The sequence below is a fragment of the Ustilago hordei genome, assembly GCF_900519145.1.
Source record: "Ustilago hordei strain Uho2 genome assembly, contig: UHO2_contig_10, whole genome shotgun sequence".
Taxonomy (NCBI): domain Eukaryota; kingdom Fungi; phylum Basidiomycota; class Ustilaginomycetes; order Ustilaginales; family Ustilaginaceae; genus Ustilago; species Ustilago hordei.
In genome coordinates, this window is record NW_024545254.1 from 397,122 (window position 1) to 424,983 (window position 27,862).

The following is a 27,862-nucleotide window of genomic DNA, read 5'->3' on the forward strand; positions in this document are numbered from 1 at the left end:
TTGTACCACAAGTCTCTTGCCTGTGACCTCGTGAGGAGTGGTTCATGCTGACTGCAAGTGGGACGTGAATTCATGATGCATCGACTCGAATGGATAGCTTTGTTGGGCAAGGGCAAGCGAGTCAGGTGAGCACTTGTTTGTAGTCCAAGCGCTGGCGCGACCAACGATCAAGCGTTTGGGATCGAGCCTCGGATGTGTTCTTTGCTGGAGGTGAAAGTTTGGGTTGAAGGATGCATTCCTGTCCTGTGCTTACTATCTGTTCTGTGTCTTGGCTCTCTTCCCATTCCGGAGTAAACAGCCAAGCGAGGCGGGCATGGATCTCGAGCCTGCGTTGGGGAGAGGGACGCTTACTCTATCCTGGTCTCCTCTCTATACAATGGGCATGGATAGGTACAAGTCGGTGCTGAATTGGATAGCATACTTGTTCTGATCCCGGTTGATGCATCCTTTGGCGACCGAGAGACAGGCGAGCTCTAGGAACCCACAGGAAGGCACATTGCTCATGCAGCACACCTGTGCCAAGCCTTGAGCCAAGAACATACAAGTTCCGCCCGATCCCTGGCTTGGACAATGATCCTTCACTTGGACCTCTGCCCATCGTCTTTGTAGCAGTTGACAGCTGATTACAGCAGTCGACGTAAGGAGCGTAGCAAGGCTTGTGTGCTGTTCGAGAATGCACATCACTATCGCCAAACGGTGGCATGGTTTTCTTTGCCCTGTCTGCTGCTTCTGCAAAGAAAGAGCAAGTCTGGAGAGGTGATCTGTAGATATCGAACAAGACGAGATCGAGAGGCATTCCAGACTCTTTCGCTTCATCAGCCAGCAGCAAACTGCACTCTAGCAGGGCAATCCATTTGAATACAAATGGGTCCATCCTGGTTCCATACTCGACGGCTGTTGCTTTTCACCCTCGAAAGGCGGACGTGGAAAAGGTGGTCTCCTGTTGCTTGCGTGCATTGGTGGTCATGTCGGCGCATTGCGCGGCCAAGTTGCAGGGAAGAAGCAAGGCAATGCCATCTCCATCGATAGCAGCGCTACCCTGATCCTGCGTTACGGGACACCGAGAGCCAAGCGAGTGGGTCCACTTGGATGTGGGTCGAAGCAACCGGTCGAAAAATGCGGCGTGAGAGCGGCTCACGGTGGGACCGCTGATGGTGATGATGAGAAAGCCTTGTGTCTCATGATTCGGAACGAGATCGAGTCTAAGCAGATGAAATTATGCCGAGCCTCGACAAGGAGGAGGAGGAGTAGACAAAAGCCTTTGAGACGAGCTCAGCTGCCCTTTTGTGAGAGGTGATGTGGGCAGAGAGAGGCCCATCATCGAGCTTGGTCAGTGTCAGCAAATATGGATTCTATTGGCTGTTTGTGCGAAAAAAGGCGTAAAAAAGGCGTAAAAAAGGCGTGCAAAAATACATCGTTTCGTTCGGAAATCGGAAATTGTGACTGCTGTTAGTCATCCTTTGTCAGCGTCCCTTTGTCAGTTGGCATTGTGTTGCTTCTCCACCTGTCTGCACAAAGCCAAGCAGTAAGACTTTTCCACCGAGCTTGGCCCTTTCTCCATCGCCATTCCCTTTGTCCGTTGGCTCGTTTACCATTCTCCACCACCTTCCGATGCGACTACATAACTAGTACGGCTGTCACTGATCATATCGGCTGGCCTTCACCCACCGTGCTGGCGCTACTCACCAATCGGAAGAGCCAACCAGTATCGACTTGGCTTTAGCATCTTCTCCTAGGCCTCCTCCCACTCCAGCCACATAGATCCATGGCCTTTGACTCCAGCACCTTAAAAGAGACTCGACATCACTGGAAGACGAAATGAGCCAGTGGGTGGCAATATCAGTCCACGCCGGCCCCTCGCGCTACGACCCCAATGTCCGCCGAAGCAAGACCATTAGCGGCTCGCCTTCCTCCCATCTTCACACAGAGACTGCCACAGCTTCCATTTCTCCTCGACTCAATCAGCTCGCTCTGCCTACACAACTCAATCGCACCACCAGATGTAGCTCCAACCCACTCCACGACCTTTGCGACCCGGCCACCAGTCCCTCGAAGCGTGGTGAGACGCTGCGTGCTTACTCTCGCCAACGACGTGTCTTCTCCGATGCACCTATTAGCCCCAACCAAGCCAGCCGAACGCTGCCCGCAACCGGTCCTTCTTCTTCTTCATCATATCCTCCTCACACCTCCCGCCCTCGTGCCGGCGAGTCGATAGCTACCTCGTTGTTGTTTTCAAGCGAAGCTGATCGTTCCGACAGAGTCAGCTTTGCTCCCATCTTTAAAACATCCTCAACCGAAAGCGCCATGGCTCAAGCTTCGTCTTCCTTGTCCAGCACTCCAAGCCTCACCAGCCCTACTTGTACACTTTCTCGCTCCGCATCTCTTCGATCAGCACGTTCCGAACGCAACAACGTCGTTGGCGGTACACGCTATCTATCGCTCAACGCTTCAGCCGATCTGCCCACAACGATGGAGGCACTCTCGCCCGAATACGGCACATCCAATCGGACACGTAGCGCTCCAAGATGGTCCAACTCCATGTCACGTAGAATGAGCATCAGCGCTCTCAACCAGACCATTCACTCTACAACCTCGCCTTACCTCAAGGCGGGTCTCCAGGAGCTTCGATCGATCTTTGATGTTGACACACTTGGGGTTGCTGTCGATGACCAGGACAGTTCTGACCTAGAAGGCGCTTCGCCCATCGAACGACGCTCCCAACCCTTCAATCCCTTTGGTGCCTCTGGCACAGCTTCAGGCGAGGCAGTTTTTGAGAGTTCCCAGACCTTCTCGCCGGTCTTGTCGCGTCAGAGCAGCTCTGAACATGGAGAGGTTTCGATCAACGTCCCCTCTGGTCGCGGCGGTACCAGCTTCAAGAGTCAGGTCTACGAGGCACCCGTCGCCCATCGTCGAGCGCAATCGTGGCGCAAGCATCGCAGCTTATCCATCTCGAATCTTCCGAATCCACCGTTGCCCGCGTCTGCCGGCAAGCACGAGAACTGGCAGAAGCAGTCCTTGTCCATCTTGCTCGACTCACGCGAAAGCTCAGCACGCTCTCCCTCGGTTTGCACGCCACTGGTGGCCGTGGGACTGGCAGCACTCAGCGTGACCATGGTGGGCGTCTGCGCTTTCGAGACTTGGATCCACCCTGATGCCGCTTCGATGCCCTTGACGGCTTTCATGCTCGCACAGTCCGCATTCGCCCTGGTTGGCATCGCTGGACTTGCGTTACAGAAGCGATGGGTGATCGACTTGGCATCTCGCTTGATCCGCGCACACGTGCTTTGCCAGGTGCTCATCGCGCTAGCTGCACTTGCAAGTCTGAGTCGCACCGCTTTCTATCGCCACCGCACGGACCGACAGATTGTAGACCGAGCAGCCGACGCCAGCATTCTCACCACGTCGCGCTTCCTGTCGAGCGACGTAGAGGCACTAGACCCGCATATGTCGTCGGTCGGATCGTTGCGAGATCAGCTCACTTACATTTGCGTGTTCGTCGTGCAAGCTGCTCTTCCTCTCGCCTTGGTGCTGTGGGCTCAGTATTCGTTGGCTTCAGCGCTCAGTCGCGCCACTCGTAACCTGCCTGCCTCCAACTCGAATGGCAGCAGCGTTAGCAAGCAACAACAGCCGCAACAACGTCAGCGTTCAGTTGCTGTCGTTAACGTTGCAGACCTAGATACTCCCCGAAACGAGCGACAGCGATTCAATAGCGAAAACCCGACCATCAGCAAAGCCTTGAGCAACAGCAACAGCAACAGCAACATCAACGCCAACGCAAATCAGCCTGGCAGCCAAGGATGGTTTGGTTTTGTAATCACCCGGCTCGATGTCACTCCAGACAAGACCGATTCCAAGTTCGAACTGGATCCATCCGAGCTCACCAAGCGACTACAGGCTCTGGCACGCGCCTAGTCGCATACACAACAACAACCAACACTAACCTATGGCTCAGATTGGATCCTGGCGACTCACAGCCTCAGCCATTCATCATCTCACCGTTTCCTGAGATATATCTTGCAACAGCACGTGCTTTCATCATCTACGATTGTATTTTTAGCCTCCTGCATCGGCTTCTTAGTGTCCTGACGCAGCCATACGTGTACCATTCATTCAGACTTTGTTCTCAAACTGATCAGCTACACGTTTGTGCCGTGTGTATTGCAACGAGGATGGTGCTAGAACTCGGGGAAGATATCACCTCGTCTCTGTTCCCACAGCGGCATCTTCTGTCGAGTGTTCTCCAACGATTGCAGATCGATATCCGCCAAACAATAGGTTGGTTTATAAGGTTGGATATCAGGACATTGAGCTATGACACTTCCCCAAGGATCAACAATCATTGCGTGACCCCAGGAAACTCTCTTTGTTCGGTTGTGTGCTCCGACCTGTGCAGCTGCTAGAACGTAGCTCTGCGTCTCGATTGCTCTTGCTTTCAGCAACGTTTCCCAGTGAGCTGCACCTGTGCGGAGGGTGAATGCGGAAGGATAGGTGAGTAGTTGTGCACCTTGTCTTCGAAGAGATAGTGATGGTTCTGGGAATCGCAGATCGTAACATGTTAGCAGGCCGAGCTTGCCCAATGGTGTTGAGCGAGGTGGAAGAAGCTGAGCGCCTTTGATCGTCGAATCGCTCTCAAGGATCTTGAGACCTCCTTTGATGTCTACGTCGAACAAGTGAAGCTTGCGGTAATGATCAAGGATCTCTCCTTGCGAGTCGATGAGAAGTTGAGTGTTGTAGCATCGCAAACGACCTTTGTTCTCGGCTCTGTCCTTTTCATCCTGCTCCGAAGATGGTGGTTCATGGACACCAACAGAGACCCAGACATTGGCGTCTTTAGCAGCAGACTGGATCCCACCAACAAAGTCTGAGTTGTCGGATGAGCGTGTAAGCTCAGCAACAGCTGAAGTGGGGGCGATAAAGTCGGTAGCTTCGGGGAGGAAGACGGCTTTGGCACCTGCACGAGAAGCCGATCTGATGATGGACACCGCTTGGGCCAGATTATCGGCAATCACGCCTGTGGTTTTCATCTGTGCTACTGCTGCCAGCACCATCTTTTCCTCTTAGCTGAGTGGTGTGATGGGGGAACCTGACCTTTGTATGTTGCGTCTGATGATCCGATGCTTGTGTGAGGGTTAGAGGATGGTTTCGGCGTCTAAAGCAAGACGCGCCTATGCAACCCCGCGATTTCACAAGATGGTGGAGGTTTGCGGTCCGACTTCCGACTTCCGACTTCCGACTTTTGTTCGGTTTTAATTTCCGATTTCCGATTTCCGATGAGATGGTGCTGGATCGAATGATCCGCAAAAATATCACCACTTTTCGCCGAACAAGAAAGGCTGTGCTGTGCTTGGACTGTGGACACAGAGGTTGCCGGACCTCTTCATTGTTCTGACAGAGACGTCAGCGGTCAGCAGTTTCATCAAGTTGCCCTGGACGCCAGAAAAAGGCAACAGACACCAGCACAGGACAGGCGCTTTGACCCTTTCATGGCTGCGTGTCACAATAATCCCAGTTGTAGGTTCACCGATCAAAAGTAGCTTGGTGTCTTGCTTTCTCTCGAACCACCATCCACGAACCACGAACCACGAACCACGAACCACGATCCACGATCCACGAACCACGAACCACGAACCACGATCCAAGCGACAACGTCTTGCTTCACATCTACCATCAGGAGCTACCAACTCCGAAATAATCCTACCGCAGATCGTCACTTTCAGGCCGAACGCAAAAGCCTCATGACGATGCCTTCCGCATCCCCCAACCACAGAACCAGTAGACCCTGAGCCCGCTCCACGATCCTATCGAATGGCCGCAACTCAGCACAGTCTGCCGTAGAAAGGATTTCCTCCACCGACGCGCAAGTTAGGAGGAACAATGGCAGATCAACAAGCAGGTCAGGAGCCGGACGAGTTCGGGGCCCTGCCCGGTGCCGTTTCTGACCTTCGCTCTCGCTTTGAGCAGCTCTCCAAGTCTGAGAGCAGTCGACCTACCTACAAACAGACAGCATCCTCGGCAAACAGCGGTAACAAGGATCTCAATGCGACCCACACATTCGGTCAAGCAGAGAAGAAGCTCGTCATTGCCAACAATGCCGCCGCTCGAGCTGGCTCGTCTCAGTCCCAGAAATCCAAGACTAAGAATACAGCATCTTGGGCATCCCCCCAGAGCACCGCTACCGACAATGCCTCCGCATCCTCTTCAGCAGCAACACCTCCGTCTGCATCTGTGACTCACAAGTCTTTTCGTGCAGGTTCAGGTCCTTCTACTCTTACTGTAGCCGATCTCGCAGCACTGTCCGTTTCCGGGAGTGCAAACTCTTCCACCGCCGACCTTTCAACGATGAACAACAAGGAAACCAAACATGCCCCTCCTTACTCACGACAGTCTTCCAACAATGCCAATTCGCTCGCTATCCCTGACTGCAAGTTTGCCCAGCCGAACCCTACACTGCGCCCAAAGAAGTCTCGTTCGCTGCTCGATACCTCCAGCACGCCAGGCTCGACAAAAGCCTCTGCAACCGCCTCCGCGACAGCATCTGCTTCCGCATCTGACGCAGAAGGCTCAGCACCAAAAGCCAAAGTTGCACCCCCAAGACCTCCCAAGCCTACTTCTGCATCTCATGGCGTTCAGATTATTGATGATGCCGGTCTCGAACGACTCTCGAGTATGGGCTCTTCGTCTCGTGTTTCTTCTCTCGCAAGCATGTTCGGCCATCATTCTAGTCATCACAAGTCTACTAATGGGAGCGAAAAGCCCTCGGCCTTGGCGCCGAGCCGCATCTCCACCGGCAGCAGTGGCCACTTCCTCAAGTATTCTCGCTCTAATGAGCAGCTCTCGCCAGCAGCTGACACAGGGTCGAAACCAAATCTGTTCAAACAGTCACCCCCTGTTGTTCCTCCACGCCCGATGAAAGTAGATGCCTCTGAGGAGAGTCTGTCTGGGCTTCCAGCTTCCATTGCTTCCGTCATGCTGGACGTCGATACTGACGTTTCACCTCCAATTCCACGAAAACCATCGACGCCAATGTCGCCTCCAAAGCTGCCATCTCGAGATCCAGTATCGACAATAAGCGACGACTTGCGCCGAAGAAGGCTCAGCGCATCTAGAAGCACCGGCTCTCTGCCTGTCATGACTGGCGTACTTGCTGGGGACGAAAGCGATGTTCCACCACTCCCAGCACGCAGACCTGCAGCTGGCGAGCCAGCTGCAACTGGCCCATCTATCCTTCCACCACCTCAACGAAATGCAGCCTCCGTGGAAACTGCCCCTGGCGTCCACAGAGCTCACACCCTCACGGCCAGATCCAACCCCATTCCCCTTTCTTCCTTGACAGCTCGGCATCCGTATCACTCTCGGACCTTAGCACCGCACGACTTGGATTCTTCAACACCGGTCTTGCCTCCTCCCGTTCGCAATGCTAGTGTCGCATCCAACGGCCCTCTTGGTCGCAGCTTCACATCTTCCATCTTCTCAGCCAAGAGTCCTGGCAGTGACAGCTCTGATGACGAAGACGATACCGAAGGTGCCTCCTCGCTCTCTCCCTCGTCATCGTACAAGACGCCGATGGGCCTACGAAGACCACATGCAGCGGCGGACATGACACCTGGTGGGCTTCCCGATACATCGCATGCCAATCGACGAGCACCCAAATTCGATCCCGACTGCTGCACGTGCTCGAAACAAGGCTTCCAATGCTTTGCCCTCTGCGGTCGTACTGTTGTCACCGGCAGTGGCGATAAGGTGAAAGTCTATCGTGTTGGCGAATCAGCCAGTGGTATGGGCGAAAAGCTTTGCACTGTTGGCGAGCATCTGTCGAAAGAAGTCAAGTTGACAGCGCTCGAGTTTAGGCCGCCAAATCACAGTATCGCGCCATCGTCCGCAACGACAGGACGACGCGCGCATGGCGAGACGGCGGATGAAGGGAGGTATCTCTGGTGCGGAACCAAAGATGGGCATATTTGGGAGCTTGACATTGCCGAAGCACAAGTGGTTCACTCGCGGCAAAACGTTCATTCGGATCCCATTCAGTTGCTTAGGCGGGTTGGGAATAAGATGCTGAGCTTAGATGAAGGAGGCAAGATTTCAATTTGGCTTGCTAGCTCGGATCCTGACCCGGCTATCGCGGGACTGCGACTCTCGAATCAACCCATCACTCAACGCATTGCTATGGAGAAAGGTTCTTACGCCTGCATGGTCGGTCAGCAGCTTTGGGTATCCTCTGGCCCATCCGCACAACGGAATCCAAAAGATTATGCAGGTAGCAAAGGTCCTCGTATCCGAGTCTACAATCCTTTTGCCGACGATAAACCGTTCAATGCGCTCTCCAAAGCCATAACCATTCCACCAGACATAGCCGAAGGTGTTGGCCTAGTGACGGGTGGAGCTGTCATTCCTTCCCGACCGACCTTGGTTTACTTTGGGCACGATTCGGGGCACGTCTCGATCTGGTCCAGACAGACGTACGAATGCGTTGGTGTGCGTAAGCTCGGTCCGCATGGTCTCACAGCTGTTGCTGGTGTAGTCAAGTATCTTTGGGTAGCCACGAGAGCAGCAACGATCTCAGTGTTCGATACAGAGACTGCGCCGTGGCGAGCGCTTAAGATCTGGACAGCGCACAAGGAGCCGATTACCGCGATCAAGGTTGATGAGCATGGAATAGAGAAGGTTGGCAGGTTGCAAGTTGCCTCTGGTGGTCTAGATGCTGCTGTGCATCTGTGGGACGGTACGCTTTCGTATGATTGGATTCAAGCTGAAAAGGGCAAGCGAGAGCACGAATTCTGCAGTTATCGAAGCATCAAGAGCCTCCACGTCACTTACAATATCGATGCTGCTTCTCCAAGCGATCTCGAGACTTCGGCGGAGAATATGGAGGTTTTTAGCTCTATGCTTCGCAACGCATGTCAGCTCGGATCGGACAGTTTACCTGCGGATAGACCACCAGATATCATCGTTTTCGGCTTCCAAGAACTCATCGATCTCGAAAGCAAAAAGCTCACCGCCAAATCGCTTCTCTTAGGCGGTGGGAAAAAGAAAGCAAACGACCTAGGCGATCGAGTGTCAAGACAGTATAGAGCATGGTATGATAAACTGATCCAGATCGTACGATATGCTATGCCACCAACATGCGGATATCTTCTAGTGCAGTCGGAAAGTTTGGTAGGATTGTTTACCTGTGTCTTTGTCAAACAGACCGAGTTCAAGCACGTACGCGAGTTAGCCATCAGCACGGTCAAGACGGGAATGGGCGGTAGGTACGGCAATAAAGGAGCAGTGATAGCCAGGTTGGTGGTTCAAGATACAAGTATTGCGTTTGTCAACGCTCATTTAGCTGCAGGACAGAAACATGTTAAGAGTAGGAATGCTGATGTTGCTGATATACTGGAGTATCCAACGGTTTTCAGTGATGCCCATTCAGATCCAGCTGCTTATGTCGGTGGGGGAGATGGCAGTATGGTTTTAGATCACGAATTGGTTTTCTTTGCCGGCGATCTTAATTACCGCATTGATCACTCCAGAGAAACCGTGCTCTCTGCTATCGCGGCCAGAAAGCTAAGCGCATTGCTGGAACAAGATCAACTTCGCAAAGAACTAAAACATAACCCTGCTTTCAGATTGAAGGACTTCAGCGAAGCTCCCATATCCTTCCTTCCAACATACAAGTACGATAGGGCAACGCACCAATGGGACTCATCAGAAAAAAATCGCATCCCAGCCTGGTGCGACCGAATCCTATTCAAAGCAAACTCCCCCCAATCCCTAAAATGCTTACACTATACAAGATGGGAAGCTACAATAAGTGACCATAGACCCCTCACCGCCCTCTTCGAGATCAAGGTGAAAGCAGCAAACCACAAAGCTAGACAGATCGTGGAGGATGAATTAAAGATGAAATGGAACAAGTTGCAGACAAGCTTGTTGACAACTGCTTTGCAGTTTTATTCTAATCCACAATGAGAAGATGCATATAATCGACTCTTTTGCAAAGCGCCTTGTCTACAAATTCTGTCTGTGATAGTATTGTGTCCATCAGAGATTCGCATCACGCTCACGATTCTCGGCGAGGATAACTCCAACTTGGAAGTCGCGCAAATGGGTGAAACCTTTCCTAACCGCCCCTCGCACGGTCATTCCCCCACCATGCTCGCTCGCCCTAGGCGAGACGTACAACCTATTGAGAGTCTTTGACACCTGCGCGCTTCCACCTGCCGTTTTGTCTGCACCCTGGATGTTGGCCTTCTGTTCTCCAGTCGCCGGCAGGAAAGGTGCTTTCCTCGCCCGTTCTTTCTGCGAAGGCGAAGCTTGCCAGTCCCCTGGCAAGACTAGTGGGAATACGAAGCTATCTTCTTTCTCTCCCTTGCCCTTGCTGTGGTTCTCGATAATTTCTTTCCGGATGTCCAGCATGGTGCCGAGTTTTGGGAATAAACGCGGCTCGACTGGAGTAACAGCAGGGTACTGCGATTCGGCATCTGTTTCGAGCGGACGGATCTTGGAGAGAGGAGGGTTCGTGTCGGAGACCCAAGACGTCAGTAGGCTCGGAGAGGAGGGAGAGTCTTTACGATCCCAAGAGTAGTTTCGACCTTGTAAGCCACGAGATTCTTCTTCGATCGGGGTTACACGGAATTCGGATTCGGGGGTGGCGTGGGCGGTGGCGTGGGCGGTGGCGTGGAGAGGGTCGAAGATGAGTGGGATGATGGGGATGCGACCGGAGCAAGTTGCTGCTCGGAGGGCTGTTTCTAAGTCGGCAAGGATCTGTGTTGTGAGCGAGATGAGGGATGAATAAGGGACAAATGTGTCAGTAAGAAGGGAATGAAGGGGGCGGGGATAGAGGAGTGAGTATGAAGACTTACGTAGAACTGAGGAGGGAAGAGCGAAATCTGATCAGTGATACCTGCGAACATGATTTCGCTCGGCGTCTGCAATCTTAGTGAAAGCGTTTCCGATCCATCAGCAGAGATGTGAAGCGACTTGTCTGATCCAAACACATCCGGCGTGTCAAGGACCGTAATGAAGAAGTGCGTATCGAAGCGCTTTGCAGGACGGACGACACTTCGAGGCGTGATCCAATTCGAGTAATGGGCCATTGGTGTGAGCTCAGGCAAGGCGTTCTCGCCTGCGCCAAGCTTTCCATTCAACCCGAGCTTGCTGCATACTTTGCGGAGGAAAGGAACAAAGTCAACAGCGTTATGATGGACATCGTTCCTTGCGTGAGCCCATTCTTGCGCTGACATGCCGGCTTCTTGATGCCCCACCGCACGGCTTGTCGGTAGGCCAGAGGGGCTAGCGTTCGATGATGGCAGCAAAAGCAGACCGGCTTCCTCGAACGTCTCTCGTAAGGCACAAAGCTTGAGCGCGTGCATGTACTTTTCCATCTCGTCGCCTTGCGGTAGAGCTGCGTTGATTTCGGCTTGGTCTATAAGGTCGAGTGCGCCTCCTGGGAATACGACGGCGGATCGAAAGCTGGAACCGTCTCTTGCTGAACGTTGCAGCATGACAGTATCATATTGAAGCTCGCCACCTGCTTTCTCTTTCTTTGCTGATCGTGGACAAAGAACGACGAGGGTGGCGGAAGGGAGAGGTGTCATTGGCTCTCCCTTGGCTCCTGTCTTGTGATCCGACTCACGCTGAGCACCGCGCGGCTTGGAAGGCTTCCATGCTGGAGCTGAGCCTTGAGTGGCCATTTTGATCCGATCTGTGTGACTGTACGAGATTTGACGAGTGCCGATAGAGGGCGGTCGAGGTGGCGTGGGAATGTGATTTCTGAGGAGAGGTGTCCAGATCGAGGAGGAGCGCAAGAGTATCGGCAGTTCCGTTCGTGGTAAGATGCTGGATGTACGGAGCAGAGTCAAGGCTGTCCGAAGGTGCATGATACGGACGGAACAAGCAAAGGAGATGGCAGCTGTGTCGGAAGTTACCGATGCCAAGTATACCGGCCTGGGGGAGCGAAGGTGTGTCGGTGTGCGAGGACCGATGCCGAGCTGTGCGTTGCCATGACAACGGTTATGAAACGGTCTAGACCAACGGTCTGGAGTTATGTAGGAAAAGAAATAAATCACTTGACCTCAGCGCCCGCAATGCTGTGTGACTGTGTCGCGAGCCAGCTTTCGGACCATCCGATGCTATCGAGACTCTCTCTCTCTCTCCCTCTCTCTCTCCCTCTCTCTGAACCATCACAGTGACAAACTCAGCCTCGAGCAATTCCACATCTGAGAGCACAGTGATAACGATTGAGATCATCCGGGTGGCGTAGAGAGCTGTTTGAGATCATCAACCACATATTGCAGCGAGCTCATCACCACCAAGACTACTTGAGCCATGTCAGATTGGGCTTCATCATTAGGCTATTCTGCATCTGATCTGTTTCCCCACAGTGACGACGAAGGGCTTCTTCAAGTTGAGCCACTGACCAAGGTAAGGCAACAACACACATGCCTGATTTTCAACATGTCGAGACTAAAGGTACTGACAATCCCTGGTGTCTGTAGAGCCTGGCGCTGAAGCCAGTCGATGAAGAGTCGGTGCCCTTCACAGACACTCCATTGTAGGTAGCATCGAGCGCAAATATACTGGAAGCAGAGGCGAGAGGAGACAATGCTGACAATAATCTCGAGTGCCTCCTCATAGCTCCATCGCCGCTCGCAATGCCCAAGTGCGGAAAGCACGTCAGTCTGCCTTTCGATCTGTGGAGCATGCGAGCAAAAGTAGTAGTAGTGACAGCGCTCAACAGCCTGTCGAACGAGCTTCTCAGCAAACACAGCAACACCCGCAACAAACAGGTCAACCGATTGGTCAGGCGAGCACATCAAGGACGAGCCATCAACAGCATCAACAGCACCAACAGCATCAACAGCATCAACAGCATCAACATACTTCCAGCCCCCGTGCAAACACGACTCGAGCTTCTCCCTATCGAACCGCTCCACCGCTTGGCCATGCAATCACATCAAGCACGAGCTTGCAACATCACGAACTTCGCCCAAGCCCACCTGCGAGCTCCTCTCACATCGTTCCGCCACGACAACGAATCCCTTCACCGCCGCCGAGACAAGCTCAAACACCAAGCATACCATCAGAAGCTATTGTCATATCAGATGACAGCGAAGACGAAGTTGAAGTCACCGGCGAGTTCTTCAGGGGAGGAGCTAGCAGTGATGTGGCCCCTAGATCAGAAGAGGATGAAGAAGTTGAAGTAAAGGGCGAAGAGATCCTGCAACAGCTCTTCGAAGAAGATCGCGACTTCTACGAGAGTCTTGAGCAGGAGATGGCGGCCAAGCAACAGGCAAGGTCAGACTCAGCATCCTCGCTGCAGATTCAAAGCATGATTCCAGATGCTGGGAGCACTTCCTACGATATCAGTTCGTTTGCGCCCACGTATGCGACAAGCACTTATCCGCCACATGCGCAAGTGCCTCCACCGGCCGCACCAGGTTATGCGCCAGTCGCATTCGATGCTTATGGACGCCCAATGCAATATGCTCCTCTCAGTCGCGCAGCAACGCCAGCTCGGATGATGCCTGTGCCGCCGTATCCGCAAACCCCGCAGACTCCGGTCGTACCGTATCAGCAGCCATATCTGCAACATCATCAGCAGCCCTACCAGCAAATATACCAGCAACCATACCAGCAGCCCTACCAGCAGTCATACCAGCAGTCATACCAGCCACCATACCCTCTACCGTATACCCAACAAGCTCAGCAACCATCTCGACCTTACACGCAGCAAGCACACCAGCCATACCAATATGCCGCACCAAGCCCACAATACACGCAGGCCTCCCAGTCGCCTATCCGCAACGCCCCAGATCTTTCCTCTTTCAGGCGGCCAAGAACACCTAGACAGGTGCAGGCGGACAAAGCCAAAGCAGACAGTACGTTGCTAGCACCAGGTACGCTCACGGAAGTATGCCACTGAACCCTTGCTGACTTTCATGCATTGGGCCCCACAGTGATTATGAAAGCTTTACAAGGAAGCAAAAGCTCAAGGGCCAAACCTCGAAGTAAGTCCCCGCTCTCACCTGCCATTAAGCAGTATTCAGCTAAGATTCTGTTCTGCTCTGCAAACAGCGCCTCCTGCCATCACAGTGGAGAGTTACGGCAAAGAGAACGAGTGGTCAACTCTCAAAGCCTCACGTACAGGTCCGGATGGCACTCTGTCATTGACAGCTGCGCTACGCAGACCTCTGCCAGCAACACGACTCCCACAAAGCGGTCGTGGAGGCACCCGGATTGCCATGCCACTCTATCGCCCAGTTGGAAGTACAGCCGAAGCAAGACGGCGAGCAGAGACGCTTATGCTTGCAGGACCATCCCGACCTAGAGTTGCCGAAAGCAGCACAGCTACCTCCTCTTCTACTTGTACCTCGAGCAGGCGACTCGGTACGACTGCAGGTCCATCCAGGGCGTCCAAACTCTTCAGACCGTCCCCTCTATCTGACAAAGGCAAGAGCGTTGCAAGGAACTGATCCACACTTGCTTGCCAATCAACTCAACCAGACTGCGAAAAAAGGGAATGCGCAAAAAGAGTCTGTGATTTATGCAGGTCGATAATGAACATTTATGCGAAGAGGATGCAACGAAAACGAACGAATCAAAGCGAAAGGCAGAAAGAAAAGTAGTTTTGAAAGAGATAAAGAGAGAGAGAGAGAGAGAGAGAGAGCAAGGTGTCGATGGCAACAGCCATGCTGTTGTTTATGCGAAGACGGCAACAGCGGCGGCGGCAACAGCAAGACCAGTGCCGACCATCGACGCGGCGTTGCTGGTGGCACCGCTGCTCTGCTTGGAGGAGGAGGGAGTGTTGGAACCGCTGGCGGCGGGAGCCTTGTTGGAGCTGCTGGCGGAGCCAGAGTTGCCACTGCTGGAACCGGCGGGGGACGAAGATCCCGAGCTGGACGAGCCGGAGTTGGAAGAGCTAGGGGAGCCAGCAGAGCCAGAGGAGCCAGGGGAGCCAGCGGATCCAGATGAGCCAGAGGAGCCAGCGGAGCCAGCGGAGCCAGAGGAGCCAGAGGAGCCAGGGGAGCCAGAGGAGCCAGGGGAGCCAGCGGATCCAGATGAGCCAGAGGAGCCAGAGGAGCCAGTAGTAGCAGTAGAGCCCTCAGCGGCGGCAGAGCCGTTGCTGTCGAGGCACGCGGTGTCCTGGCCAGCAAGGATGGTAGCAGGAGCGCTGTAGTTGGTCTCACCGCTGTCGTCCGAGATGGCGAAGCTGACTTGGGTGTTGGCGGGAAGGTTAGGGACCCACTTAAGGCTTGTGAGGCCAGCGTCCTGAGGAGCGAAGCTGAGAAGAGGAGTAGCCGAGGGCTGGTTAGCAGGGAGGACCTTAACGTAGGCTGTTTCGATGCAAGAGAAATAGAATGTACGGGAAGAGGAAGTCAGTTACATTGTCTCTGGCCAAGACAGGTCCTCTCTGAGGTGGAGAAAGTACTCACTCTTGCCCTGAGCACCGGTCCATGTAAGAAGAATAGGCTGACATTGGGTGAGGGAAGCGGGGGTGTTGATCTGGGCGGCCGAGACGGCGCCGGCAGCGGCAATGACGGCAGCGACAAGAATGGCGAAGTTGTTGAACATGGTGACGGCTATGCTGGTGTTGATGGAGGTAGTTGTGATGGAGAAGAAGATGGTCGAGGTGGAAACGGGATCGAACACTCACACACATGCAGGTCTTATAAAGGTCAGACGGAAGGCAAGCAGACTTCATCTCAGCGATTTGACCCCAAAAGGGCGCATCAATGTTTCGTGCGTCGAGAGTTCGAGAGGGCGCTGACAGACAAGCCAAGCAAGGCAGGCAGGCAGGCAGGCAGGCAGGCAGGCAGGCAGGTAGGCAAGCGGGACTTCATGTATGTTTTTTATTCAAGTGACGAGGGTTAGGGCTGCACGGCGGCGGCGACAGCAGCAAGGATAGTGGGCTGTCGATTTGTACAGCTGTATCAGAATCAGAAAGGAGGAGGAGTGTGGACGCACAGGGTATCACTTGCTGCACGAGGACTCGAACCCCTTTATTGATGCAGACACACAGCACACACCGAGGGGCAGCAGCAAAAGGACAAGCAACTTGCATGAGATTGGCATTCAGGAAACTTTTGGTAACACCCACCGGAACAACAGTGAAACGAACTGCGGATCGCTAGGGTAGGCAAGGATGCTGGGATCTTAAATGCTATCATATCGATTCGCTATTGCTGTAGACCACTTGGCTAAGCGAAGCAAAGGCTCCTCATTCTGGGGTTGCGAAGGGAGGAAGAAAAGTGTCTGGCATCTCAATAGAGCAACAGTATGCGGCATTTGAAAGGGTGCACGAAAGAGAAGTGTTGTTCTCGAATCATAGAGGAACACCTCACATAGAGGAACACCTCACATAGAGGAACACCTCACATAGAGGAACACCTCACATAGAGGAACACCTCACATAGAGGAACACCTCAAAGATCTGCACTCGTCGGTCTGCTCGATTGACCGCGGCACAACAATGTCGGACACTCAAAATTTGACCAACCGCACCAGGAAGAAAACGCAGAGAACAAGTCGGCGCGGCTTTGGTCATCAAGCGACGTCCTTGTCTGTCGACAGCGCACAGCCCAGCCCAGCCCAGAAGAAGAGAGTTGTGGGTTTGATGCCGCAGAAAAGTGGCCCTGTGTTGTTACTTGGTCGGCGTCGGTAAAGGTGATTGGCATATCTGTTCCGAGCTCTTGTCAGACCTTGACAGCCAACTTGGGAGAGCCAACTTGGGAGTGTTGAAGTTTGGGTCCCGATAACTGGCGATCGGGGAGAGTCTAAGTACGATGTCATTGCTGCTAAAAGACAGAAAGATATATACTTAATTGACTAAGGAAAGAATGTGGTGGGAGCCTCGAGCTCCGCGCTTGATATATATACAGGCTATCGGCATATGCCAAAGGTGGGAGCTTGCCACTTCATGACGATGTGTGTCAACGAGGGGGACTAAGTTGTACCCGATTTCTATTGAGATCGGCTCTGTCCGATCTCTGATCAGATCTATTTTGCCCGATCCCTCTCGCATCGTCTCATGTCAGCTTACATCATCACATTGGATTGTTTACTTTCGGCAGGGAGAGCCAGCTTGGGAGAGCGGTGCTGGAGTCGTGGGTGCCAGTTGCGCTGCTTTCCTGTGTTGGGCTTAGGTTGAGCAAAGGATGAGATCTGCACTGTCTGTCAAAACAGAGAGTGTCAAGTTAAGGTATCGCCGATTCGTCAAGGTTGGAAAGAAATCGCCGATGGATCACCTGCGGGCAGCTGTTAGGTCGAGCGTAACTGCACAAATAGACAAAGGCGCTTCAGTGTCCGCTTCTCTCCCCATCAGGGACAGTCTATCTGGTGTATGCCCTTTTCACGGTCGATGCAGATGATGAAAGCTACCGAAGGTCCGCGGGAAGGCTGTTGACGTTATACACTCGCCAGTAGGATCGGCTGGAGGCTGATGTGGCCACCACGATCATGACCAAGATGGCGACTATTATTGTGGGCCTGACTCATGACTGATTACGCAGTTCAGCCGACATTTGAGCCTTGAATTGGCTCACGGACCCTCACAACTGACAATTGTCAGAACTTGTCTCATCTCATTCTGTGCAAGCAAGCAAGCAAGCAAGCAAGCAAGCAAGCAAGCAAGTAAGCAGGCAAGCAGGCAAGTAGGCAAGCAAACAAGCAAGCAAGTTACGAGACGGGAAAAGGATTCCGAGCGGGTCAGACAAGCAAATATGACATTTTAACCAAGAAAGAGCGATGACACAAACTTGCACCCAATCCCAACTCTCATGACTGAGGAAAGAAAAGACACAGCCTCTGTCTCTCTGTCTCTCTCTGTCTCTCTCTGTCTCCCTTGCTGCTGAGAGAGAGAGGGAGGGGCAGCTGTGTTAGGATCCCAGCTCGGCATCTTTTCGCCCACGGAGAAGCGGTAAGAATTGCAGCTTCTGCACCAGTTTGCGGAGTCTAAAGTCCGTGGCAAAAGCGGAGCTTTGAGTGTATGACATGGCACTTTCCTTAGCACCGACCGACTTGTCTGTCCATCTCTCTCTCTATCTCTCTGTCTGTGTCGCAATCACTGCTGAGCAACGTCTTTACTGACTCTGTAAAGCCATGCTGGAGTTCAAGGGCAAAGCCAAAGCCAAAGCCAAAGCCAAAGCCAAAGCCAAAGGATTGCCGCTCAAACAGCCCAAGGGGGAGAAGCTTGACGACCTGGTTCATGATAGACCTTTGTCCTTTGTCCGGATCCTGAATTGCATCCCTTGCTTTGCATCCCTCCACGATCAACTACTGTATTCAAAGCAGCCGATCTAGCAACTCCGGAACTCATCTTCCAGTCCATACCAGTCGCCGCCCGCGCAACAACGAGTTGAGTGCACCTTTCAACCTTGCCCTTGCCCTTGCTCTTGCTCTTGCCCTTGCCCTCGACGGTCAAACTTGCCACGTTAGTCGATCCCTGTCCTTGGCATCCTCTCTCCCTCTGTTGATACACGCTCTCCACCTTCGAACCCCTGCTAGTGGCGTTCATCAAAGCTCAACCTGTATCGGACCCTCGACCCGCACACACACACACACACACACACACACACCTTTAGCTCCCTTCCACCTCCCCTCCTCGATCCTTCCTCTCTTCCGCCATCATGTCCACCAACGCCAATCATCTCAGTAAAACCGACTCCAGAGCATCCAGCACAGGTACTCGCTCCTCCATCCTCAGTCGTGCTTCTGGCTTCATGATGGGTTCACGACGCAACCAGGCGGCTTCCGAAAGCCACGCTGCCACCTCTTCCACCTCTTCCACCACTGTCCACGCTCCGACCTCCTTCACCGCTCCTGCCAATCAAACCAATCCAGCAAGCGCCGATAGCAACCGTGTTCGCAAGTTCGAGAACATCTTCACTGCTCCCGACCCGAGCGTCAAGTTGATTCCACCGGCTCCTCTCTCGGACGCACAACAGGCCAAGTACGACGAGATGCTCGAGTACTTCAAGTCTCTGGACGAGTACCCCACCACTCTGAAAGCCAACTCGCCCAAGAAGCCCCTCACCGAATGGGAGAAGCTTCGCAACCTCTCGCGTGAATCCATGCTCCGCTACCTCCGTGCCACCAGATGGGATGTAGCATCAGCCAAGAAGCGTCTCACCGAGACTATCGCCTGGAGGCGAGAGTACGGCGTCGACAGTCTCAAAGCCCAAGACCTCGAACCTGAAGCCATGACGGGCAAAGAAACCATCCTTGGCTACGACAATCGTGGCCGTCCACTGCACTACATGCACCCATCTCGCAACACCACCCAAGAGACACCACGACAGATGCAGTTTGCAGTCTGGATCCTTGAACGCGCCATCGACCTCATGCCTCCCGGTGTAGAGATGCTTGCCCTCCTCATCAACTTTGCTGGCAAGAAACGCAATCCGACCTCGATCAGCAATGCCAAGCTCATGCTCTACATTTTGCAAAACCACTATGTCGAACGCTTGGGTATCGCTCTCTGCATCAACGTTCCTTGGATCTTCAAGGCTTTCTGGAACGCCATCTACCCTTTCATTGACCCTGTTACCAAGGGCAAGTGCAAGTTCGACCAAGCCATCAAAGATCAAGTTCCTGCTTCACAACTTGCTACTGACTTTGGTGGATTGCTCGACTTCCCCTACCATCATGATAAGTACTGGCCTCAGTTGGTAGAGTTGACTAACAAGCGCCGTGAGGAGCAGCTTGAACGTTTCCGTACGTTGTGCAACTCGCAAATCGGCGCTTCGGAATGGGTCATCCGTGGTGGAGATATCCGCTCTACAGCACCACACAAGCAAGATTCTGGCTTCCATCAAGTCTCTGCCCTCTCTTCTGCCGGCACTGCCAAAGAAGTCACTGATGCCAACGCAGCTGGCAACCATCTCGAACGCGAAGGATCATCCCGCACCGACTCCACCGCCGTTGAGCAAGCCACACCCATCTACGCATCCGCCGACGCAGAAGCCGATGATGATCTCGACCGTTTCTACACCTCTCAAACCGAGTTGCCTCCCACACTCGAAACAAAACAAGGTGCCACTTCTGATTGGCAACACTCGACAGTCGTCAACGAGGACTCGACTTGTTCGACCAAGTCTTCCAACAAGTCTTCCAACAAGCATGCGCACAAGCACGGTGATGCTAGCCTGTTCGCAGCTGTTGTTGGCGGCATCTCGGCTGGCTTGACGGGTGGTAAAGCTGCAACTGGGGCTGCCCAACAGACGCAGAAGACAGCAGAGAACGAGTCCAAGTGGCACGATAAGCACAACCATATCAACCACAACAAGGCCATCGCCCATAGGAAGTCGGAGAGTGAGACGAGTCCTGCTCCTCCTATTTCTGCTGTCTGAGTCTGAGCGGCCTACGTGGAACTATACAGTATTCATCATTGACTGTCTTCATATACGCACCTCTCATCATGCATACCACTACTCTCTCAGCACCACTGCATTTCTTTATCTCGTTTCTACTTTGTCTATCTCGCTTCTACTTTGTCTATCTCGAGTTCCTGTTATCTCTTGTTCGCAAATCGAGAATCGTTCTTGGCATGTATCAATATCACGCTCCATTGTGTCGCTCAAATCCCAACGACGGTGGTCGCTGAGCTGTCGACCCACAATGTCACACGTCACACAATGCCACACCTATGCAAGATTCTCGTTGCCCTTCTGATCTTGAGATGAATCTACGTTGGGTTAAGCCTTACACAGCAGCCACACACCATGAAATGAGTTGCAAATCCAAACACTTGCCTCCTATATCCATCGGTGCACTTTAGAACTTGCCCGGGTGTTGAGCATGCAACCAAGTTGTCATCATCTGCAACGCAGCCTTGGGTTTATCATGAGGAACAAAATGACCAGCGTCTTCGAGGATGAGATATGTTAGGTTACCCCAATTCTTATACTCTCCACCCTTGACTTGCTTCTTTGTGTCTACATACCACGGCAATAGGGGTTGCTTGTTATACTTCTCTTTGCCATCCCACTCTAGTGCTTCTGACCAAGCACGATTACCGAGGTAATTGCAGATAAAGTCCCTCTTACCCGAGTAGGTCAGAACCCTGACCTTTTCTTTCAGTATGTTGGAAACAGCCCAGGTAGAATCACGAGCACCATCGCCAGTCTTTTCAAAATGAGCATATACCCTATCCGAGCACCCCACAAAAGTTCCATCATGCTCATCACCCGGACCCTTTGCATCCACTGCCAGTGCGGATTTAGTGTCGGGATGGTTCAGGAAGGCAGCAACCCAATCTTCCTCTACATAGCTGCCTGGGTGTTGCCAATCATACGGCGACTTTCCAAGCTTATCGTAAGGGGAAGCAAGAGAACCTTCGCAATAGTTGACCGCAGCGATGCAGGCTAGGGTGTCGTATGTTCTACCGCCTTTGTTTTTGCGGTTGCATTTTTCGACAAGAGTGAGGCAGGTAGCGATGCTTTCGCGCATCTTTTTACACTTCTTTTCCGGTAGTAGCGGCTTCGGGGAACCGGAGAGGTTGGTGCATGTATATTCGACGTATGCAGGGTACTGGTGTTGGGGGCTGGTGATTCCGTTTCCGATCAGGACACTTGTAAGAGGCAGTGGAGCGAGGGACAGTTCGGGGTGGTGCGAGATTCTCTTATTGTCTTGAAGGATTTGGTTTGCAAGGAGGGGGATGTATCGTCCAGCATAGCTCTCACCGGCAATGTGGAACGAAGGGAAACTGTGTCGGTCTCCTTTGAAGATTTCTTTGCCCATGTGCATGGCAAGGAGATGCAAGAACGCAGAAGCGTCTTTCGCAGCAGATTCAGCACTCAACACACGTGCGGGGGGCTTGTCGCTACGAGACTTGTTCGCCCAATCAACGTACGAGTAGCCCACTCCGACAGGTTGGTCCAAGAAGATGACAGTTGCATTGCTGTTCCATGCCCAAGGGTTTCTTTCTGTGCCCGGTCTACCTCGGCGCGATTTGGGATTGACTGCATTGCACGGTCCAAGCTCCATCAAGAGACCAGTGAAAGAGGAACATCCAGGCCCACCATTGAGCCAGAGTAGCACGGGGTCGTTCTTGGGATCGTTGCGAGATTCAAATGCCCAGAAATAGAAATGCTCGATCGCTCCCTTGGACTCGCCCTCCTGTTTGTGCTTGAGGGTGGTGATGGGAGAGGAGGAGAGCGAGGGGTCGAATCGGTGAGAAAGGCGGTCGACATCGACATCGAGGTATCCAGAATACGATCTCACCGTAGAATCGCAGATGGAAGAGGGGGGTGAGACCACACGGAGACTGTGGCCTGGCAGATGCGGGTGGTCGAGGATCTTGTGAGCGGAAGAACAAGATTGCAGAGAGAAAGGGATTTGAGCTGCTTCAATGGCGGAAGCCGCGATGCTGGCTAGCAGCGTGAAGCTGGTAAGGAGACGCATCTTGCCTGCCGTCCTGCAAGAGGTGTGATCGCACAAGATGTGGTAGGGCGAGGGGTAGTAGGTCCAAGATGATGGTGTCTTGTTTGTGTAACGCTAGATGGGTCCCTTTATCCCGATACCAAAGCGCCAAGCAGCTCGGCGACATTTTTGTTGAAAAGTAAAGACGTTTCGCTCCCGATACTGGTGATCGGGGAGAGTCTGAGTACGATGTCACTGCTGCTAAAAGACAGAAACATATATACTCAATTGACTGAAGGAATGTGGCGAGAGCCTAGTGCTCCCAGTGAGATATATATACATCTGGGTGGTACATGCCGAGTGTGGGTGTATCCTCCTTCATGGCGATGCTTGATGACGAGTGGGACCATGTTGTATCCGATCTCTCTTGAGATCGGCTCCGTCCGATCTTTGGCCGGATCGGCTTCGCCCGATCCCCCCCGTATCATCTCATGTTACCTTGCATCATCATATTGAATTGCTAATTTTTAACAATTTTTCCTGCCTTGGCGCTAATGTTCCAATGTTAGGCCGTAAAAAAAGTGTTAGGCTGTAAGAGATGTTAGGCCGTAAGAGGTGGAGGTGTTAGGCCGCAAGAATCGTGATGTCATTTTTCTTTTTTTTATGTAATCAAAGCTCACCTTTTTGCACACTCGTTCGAGGTTGCCGTCTTGCCACCACATCCTTCATTGCACCGAACCACCATCTCCCTTGCTCATCCGAATCCTCTCATAATCGCGATGCAGCAGCTCACCACTCCCCTGCTGCCCCTCCTGGACGCAGCGAGCGTCAAAGACAGCACTTTCCTCTCCGCTGTTGCTCGTATCGCTCCCGTCCTTGTCCCTCAAGACCTCGTTTCGTCGCTTCCTGAGAACATCTCCTACTTGGTCCTCGCCGAACCATCACTCACCTACGAATCCGCGGCAGACCTGCTCGATGCTGGTGCCCAAGCTATCGTCACTTCCGACACCAAGCTCATCGAACAGTTCCATGCATCCATCTCTTCTACCCGCTTCATCTACCTCTCGGCCTCTGGAGCAGCCCCCGTTCCCGAAGTATTGAAGAATGTCGCAGCTGCAATCATCACCCTCCCCGCCGCCTCTGCTATCTCTTCTTCCACCCAACTCATTCGAACCATCGCCGAGTTCCTCCAGACCAAGACCTCGGGCAAATCCCTCTTTGTCCTCCCAACTTCCGGCGTCCCCACCGTTCAAGACGTGAAATCGATCACCAAGCTCACTGCTAGCCTCATCGCCCCTTCCTCCGTTCTCTCCATCGCCGATCAAGGTCAGCAGATCCAAGAAAAGCTTGATGTGGTGGACGCCTTCCTCGCCCCGCTCACTTCTGACCGTACCGACGGCCTTTTTGCTACCACAGTCGTCGCCGCAGCTCTCACCACCTCTCTCGGTTTGGTCTACTCTTCCCCTCTCTCCATCCGAAAGTCGATCATCACCGGTTCCGCCCACTACCAATCCCGAAACCGAGGCTTGTGGCACAAAGGCGAATCATCCGGAGCAACCCAAACCGTCGTGTCCATCCGTCAAGACTGCGATTCGGACGCACTCCAATTCGCCGTCCGTCAATCCCGTGGGACTTCGGCTGCCGGTTTCTGTCACTTGGAAAACCGCGAAGGATGCTTCTCTTCCTCTACTGGTCTAGCTAAACTCGAAGCCACCCTGAGAGACCGTAAGGCGTCGGCTCCGGCGGGAAGCTACACCGCTCGACTGTTCTCCGACCCTTCGCTACTGGGTGCTAAGCTGCGAGAGGAGGCAGCTGAACTCGCAGACGCCAAGAACCAAGACAAGAAACACGTAGCCTTCGAAGCGGCAGATCTTATCTACTTTGCCCTCACCAAGTGCGTCTCTGCTGATATCGGACTCGAAGAGATCGAAGCAAACCTGGATGCCAAGTCCAACAAGGTTTCCCGCCGCAAGGGTGATGCCAAGCCCACCTTCGCTGCTGCTCAGCAAGCGGCCGAATGTAAAGCTGCTCCTCTTGCTGCAACCCTTGCCCCTACTCCTACGGTGAAGGACGCAAGCGCACCAATCAAAATCCAATCCTACAAATACGAACATCTCTCCGCCACCCAACTGAAAGATCTTCTCAAGCGACCTGCACTCCGAACGGAAGCAGTGATGGAAATCTGCAGACCCATCCTCAAGTCCATCAAAACCCGTGGTGACGCTGCGCTTTTGCAGCTCACCGAAAAATTCGACAAGGCTACACTTAGTTCCCCCATGCTCAGGCCTCCTTTCGTTAACGATGAGGTGATGGCAAAGATCAGACCCGAAGTGATCACCGCCATCGACATTGCCTATAACAATATTTACAAATTCCACAAAGCTCAAAAGACTACGTTCGGTAACAAGAAGGCTCCTTCCACCGGAGCAAATCAAGACGATCCCACCCTGCAAGACGGCGAAGATGGAGTGCTGGAAGTGGAAACGATGCCTGGTGTTGTTTGTCGTCGATTCGCACGTCCGATCGAATCTGTCGGTCTCTATGTACCCGGAGGAAGCGCAGTCTTGCCCAGTACAGCGTTGATGCTGGGAATTCCAGCGCAGGTAGCTAGGTGTCCAACCGTTGTCATTGCCACTCCACCTCGAGCTGACGGATCGATCTCGCCTGAGGTGTTATACTGTGCTAGCAAAGTCAATGCTTCAGCGATCCTCTGTGCTGGAGGAGCTCAAGCAGTAGCAGCACTCGCATACGGCACTGAATCTGTTCCGAAGGTGGACAAGATCGTTGGTCCAGGAAATCAATTTGTAACAGCAGCAAAAATGTTGGTTCAAAACGAAACAGATGCTATCGTCTCGATCGATATGCCCGCTGGCCCATCCGAAGTTTTAGTCATCGCAGACTCGACCGCCGATCCTTCCTTTGTTGCCTCGGATCTCTTATCTCAAGCTGAACATGGACCTGATTCGCAAGTCGTTCTCCTTGGCATTTCCCTCACCGACTCGGAACTGGCTGCTATTGAAGCTGAAGTCGACCGCCAAGCCCGAGCTCTGGCACGAGTAGACGTGGTTCGACAAGCCATTGATAAATCCCTCACCCTAATCGTCCCCACTCGGGAAACAGCGATGGAGTGGAGCAACGCCTATGCACCCGAACATCTAATCCTGCAAACGTCCAACCCGGAAGAGCTGGTGAAACTGGTAAAAAACGCTGGTTCCGTCTTTGTCGGTTCCTGGAGCCCAGAAAGTTGCGGAGACTATATGTCAGGGACAAACCACTCGCTCCCAACAGCAGCCTACGCCAAGAGTTACTCAGGAGTTAACGTGGCTACCTTTGAAAAGTGCATCACCAGTCAGACTTTGACAAAGGACGGCTTGAAGGCTTTTGGCAAGAATGTAATCGATTTGGCCATGTGTGAAGGTTTGCAGGCTCATGCTGAGGCCGTGAGGATTCGATTGGCTAAGATGGGTGTTGCCTAAACCACCTTTTATGATGATTATGTATATAGATAGTTTGTTTGATGAATAGTAGTCATTTGCTTACTAGTGCTGATGGACGACACTGTCTACCGACGTGATTCGGCATACGTTCAGCGGCTAAAACACAGATCATGAGTCAACTGGACAAGTTCTTACAGCTACACAACCACACTAGACATCTAAGAGAATGTATAGAAAGAATGAGGGTATTTCGAAAGAGCAGACCAAGAGAGGAAAAGAATGAAAAGTAAAAGAATGTCAAGGCAAGCTACCAACTCGGATTGGGTCTTACTACTGAACGGTGCGCTTCTCATCAAACTCACGCAGAGCGCCAGTAGCTAATGGATGCTCTACAATCGCCATCATGGCCGAAGTGGAAGGAGCATTATATGTCTGTGCCAAGGGATGTCCACCTCTCGCTTGCGGTAGGGCCAATTGATCTTTCTCGTTAAACCTCTCCACGGAAGCATTGGGACTAATAGACCTGACTCTACCACCATCCGTTGGAATCGCTGTCAATCTGCCTTCCGCCACCAAGCCGGCACTGTGGGGAGGAGCAGTCTCGGACAAGGGTTGATCCTGCAAAGTATGTGTCATGCTTGATATTTGCGATACTCTGTCCTGTTCTGCTACCGCCGCTATGCCTGCCGCTGCTGCGGTGGTTGGAGGAGTAGCAGCAGTTCCGTTAGCCCTGGGACCTCTAAAGTAAGATTTGCGACGTTGTTTGAGATGGTCGAAGGGTAAGAAGTTTTCTTCCATCTGTCTCATTTCTGGTGGAAGAGCGTCAAAGTCAGCATTACCGTTGCGCTTCTTGGCCTTCAAAGGATTGTCTTCGAGTAAGAGTTCTTCTAATTCGTGAGTTGCATCGAAATTGGCCTTCTTGCTATCGGGTTCGAAAGGAGGAGGTAGACGTTTGGCTTCCATAGCTGGCCAATCCATACTAGCAAAGCATGGATGCGATTTGAATTCGTCTATACCACTCCTACAGCCCAACCTCTTGCTTGGATCTCGTTGCAAGAGCGACTTGATACATGAAACCGTCTCCCTACTGACAATAGTCTCGACATTGTCGGGAAAGGTACACCTATCATTCAAGATGGAATGTGTCAAGGCCGAGTTGGTTTTGCCTCTAAAGGGCCGTCTGCCGAACAACAACTCATAGGCAAGGACGCCCAAGGACCACCAATCAACGGAACTCAAATAACCCCTCTTGGTCAACACTTCGGGCGCCATGTAGGCCATGCTTCCCGCAATACTGGTGAGAGGTCTACTGGGTGAAAAATGAACGGCAATATTGAAATCCGTCAAATGAGCATGTCCCTTTTCATCCAAAAGCACATTGTCCGGCTTTAAATCCCTATGAACGATCTGCAGTCTATGCAAATAATCCAAGCCGAGTGCCAGCTCTGCTAGGTAAAACCTTACGACCTGTTCGCTCATATTGCGCGTCCTGTCCAAATGAAACCTAAGATCGCCACCAAGCATGAGATCAAGAACCATAAACATGTTTTCATCGTCTTGGAACGCATAACGGAGGTTACAGACGAAAGGCGAATCGATCTCTTCCAGAAGACGTCGTTCTTGGATGATGTTGGATACGGCGCGCATCTTGATGCATTTGGCTTTGTTGATGTATTTGAGAGCATAGAGATCTTTGGTTTGCTTGTGTTGGACGACGCGGACTTTGCCAAAGGCGCCTTTGCCGACAGCGCGAAGAAGGTAGAAGTGGTAGAGATCGACGGGACCGTCAAAGTCTATCACTTCTGGTTTGCAGCAGAGGGCGCCCATTGTGGAGAGGAGAGCGGTCGAGGTCGGGGGTGCGGTCAGAGCGTGAGAGCGATCATCCAGTGCGGCTGGGGGGGGGGGGGGGGGGGGGGGGGTATCTTGATGGGTGGCCTGGATCGAAAGACGCTCGAGCGCAAGGGATTGGAGCGATCAGATGTCTGTCTCCGACATGGATTGCGTATGTATCTCTGCTGGGCTGCTAGGATTTAGGCTGCTAGGAGTTAGGCTGCGGCTGTGTTAAGTCGGACGAGAAGGGA

General features: G+C 52.8%; 10 protein-coding genes across 10 annotated transcripts; 5 read left to right on the forward strand and 5 right to left on the reverse strand.

Moving 5' to 3' along the window:
* Window positions 1-1,818: 1,818 nt before the first annotated feature.
* On the forward strand, window positions 1,819-3,912 carry UHO2_04721 (uncharacterized protein; the record flags this gene model as incomplete). The annotated part of the gene is made up of 1 exon (XM_041554537.1): window positions 1,819-3,912. The coding sequence occupies one exon, from the start codon at window positions 1,819-1,821 to the stop codon at window positions 3,910-3,912; it is 2,094 nt and encodes a 697-aa protein (XP_041410471.1).
* A 263-nt stretch (window positions 3,913-4,175) lies between these two features.
* On the reverse strand, window positions 4,176-5,048 carry UHO2_04722 (putative NIT2 - nitrilase; the record flags this gene model as incomplete). Its single annotated transcript, XM_041554538.1, has 1 exon — window positions 4,176-5,048. One exon carries the CDS (start codon window positions 5,046-5,048, stop codon window positions 4,176-4,178), a length of 873 nt encoding a protein of 290 aa, XP_041410472.1.
* Window positions 5,049-5,874: 826 nt separating this feature from the next.
* Window positions 5,875-9,954, forward strand: UHO2_04723 (uncharacterized protein; the record flags this gene model as incomplete). Its single annotated transcript, XM_041554539.1, has 1 exon — window positions 5,875-9,954. One exon carries the CDS (start codon window positions 5,875-5,877, stop codon window positions 9,952-9,954), a length of 4,080 nt encoding a protein of 1,359 aa, XP_041410473.1.
* Window positions 9,955-10,026: 72 nt separating this feature from the next.
* Window positions 10,027-11,678, reverse strand: UHO2_04724 (uncharacterized protein; the record flags this gene model as incomplete). Its single annotated transcript, XM_041554540.1, has 2 exons — window positions 10,027-10,749; window positions 10,848-11,678. 2 exons carry the CDS (start codon window positions 11,676-11,678, stop codon window positions 10,027-10,029), a joined length of 1,554 nt encoding a protein of 517 aa, XP_041410474.1.
* Window positions 11,679-12,312: 634 nt separating this feature from the next.
* Window positions 12,313-14,459, forward strand: UHO2_04725 (uncharacterized protein; the record flags this gene model as incomplete). The annotated part of the gene is made up of 5 exons (XM_041554541.1): window positions 12,313-12,408; window positions 12,483-12,538; window positions 12,622-13,865; window positions 13,944-13,994; window positions 14,080-14,459. The coding sequence occupies 5 exons, from the start codon at window positions 12,313-12,315 to the stop codon at window positions 14,457-14,459; spliced, it is 1,827 nt and encodes a 608-aa protein (XP_041410475.1).
* A 226-nt stretch (window positions 14,460-14,685) lies between these two features.
* UHO2_04726 (uncharacterized protein) lies at window positions 14,686-15,558 on the reverse strand (the record flags this gene model as incomplete). The annotated part of the gene is made up of 2 exons (XM_041554542.1): window positions 14,686-15,320; window positions 15,420-15,558. 2 exons carry the CDS (start codon window positions 15,556-15,558, stop codon window positions 14,686-14,688), a joined length of 774 nt encoding a protein of 257 aa, XP_041410476.1.
* Window positions 15,559-18,611: 3,053 nt separating this feature from the next.
* Window positions 18,612-20,333, forward strand: UHO2_04727 (uncharacterized protein; the record flags this gene model as incomplete). Its single annotated transcript, XM_041554543.1, has 1 exon — window positions 18,612-20,333. One exon carries the CDS (start codon window positions 18,612-18,614, stop codon window positions 20,331-20,333), a length of 1,722 nt encoding a protein of 573 aa, XP_041410477.1.
* Window positions 20,334-20,757: 424 nt separating this feature from the next.
* UHO2_04728 (uncharacterized protein) lies at window positions 20,758-22,386 on the reverse strand (the record flags this gene model as incomplete). Its single annotated transcript, XM_041554544.1, has 1 exon — window positions 20,758-22,386. The coding sequence occupies one exon, from the start codon at window positions 22,384-22,386 to the stop codon at window positions 20,758-20,760; it is 1,629 nt and encodes a 542-aa protein (XP_041410478.1).
* A 737-nt stretch (window positions 22,387-23,123) lies between these two features.
* UHO2_04729 (putative histidine biosynthesis trifunctional protein) lies at window positions 23,124-25,820 on the forward strand (the record flags this gene model as incomplete). Its single annotated transcript, XM_041554545.1, has 1 exon — window positions 23,124-25,820. One exon carries the CDS (start codon window positions 23,124-23,126, stop codon window positions 25,818-25,820), a length of 2,697 nt encoding a protein of 898 aa, XP_041410479.1.
* A 291-nt stretch (window positions 25,821-26,111) lies between these two features.
* UHO2_04730 (uncharacterized protein) lies at window positions 26,112-27,608 on the reverse strand (the record flags this gene model as incomplete). The annotated part of the gene is made up of 1 exon (XM_041554546.1): window positions 26,112-27,608. One exon carries the CDS (start codon window positions 27,606-27,608, stop codon window positions 26,112-26,114), a length of 1,497 nt encoding a protein of 498 aa, XP_041410480.1.
* Window positions 27,609-27,862: the final 254 nt, after the last annotated feature.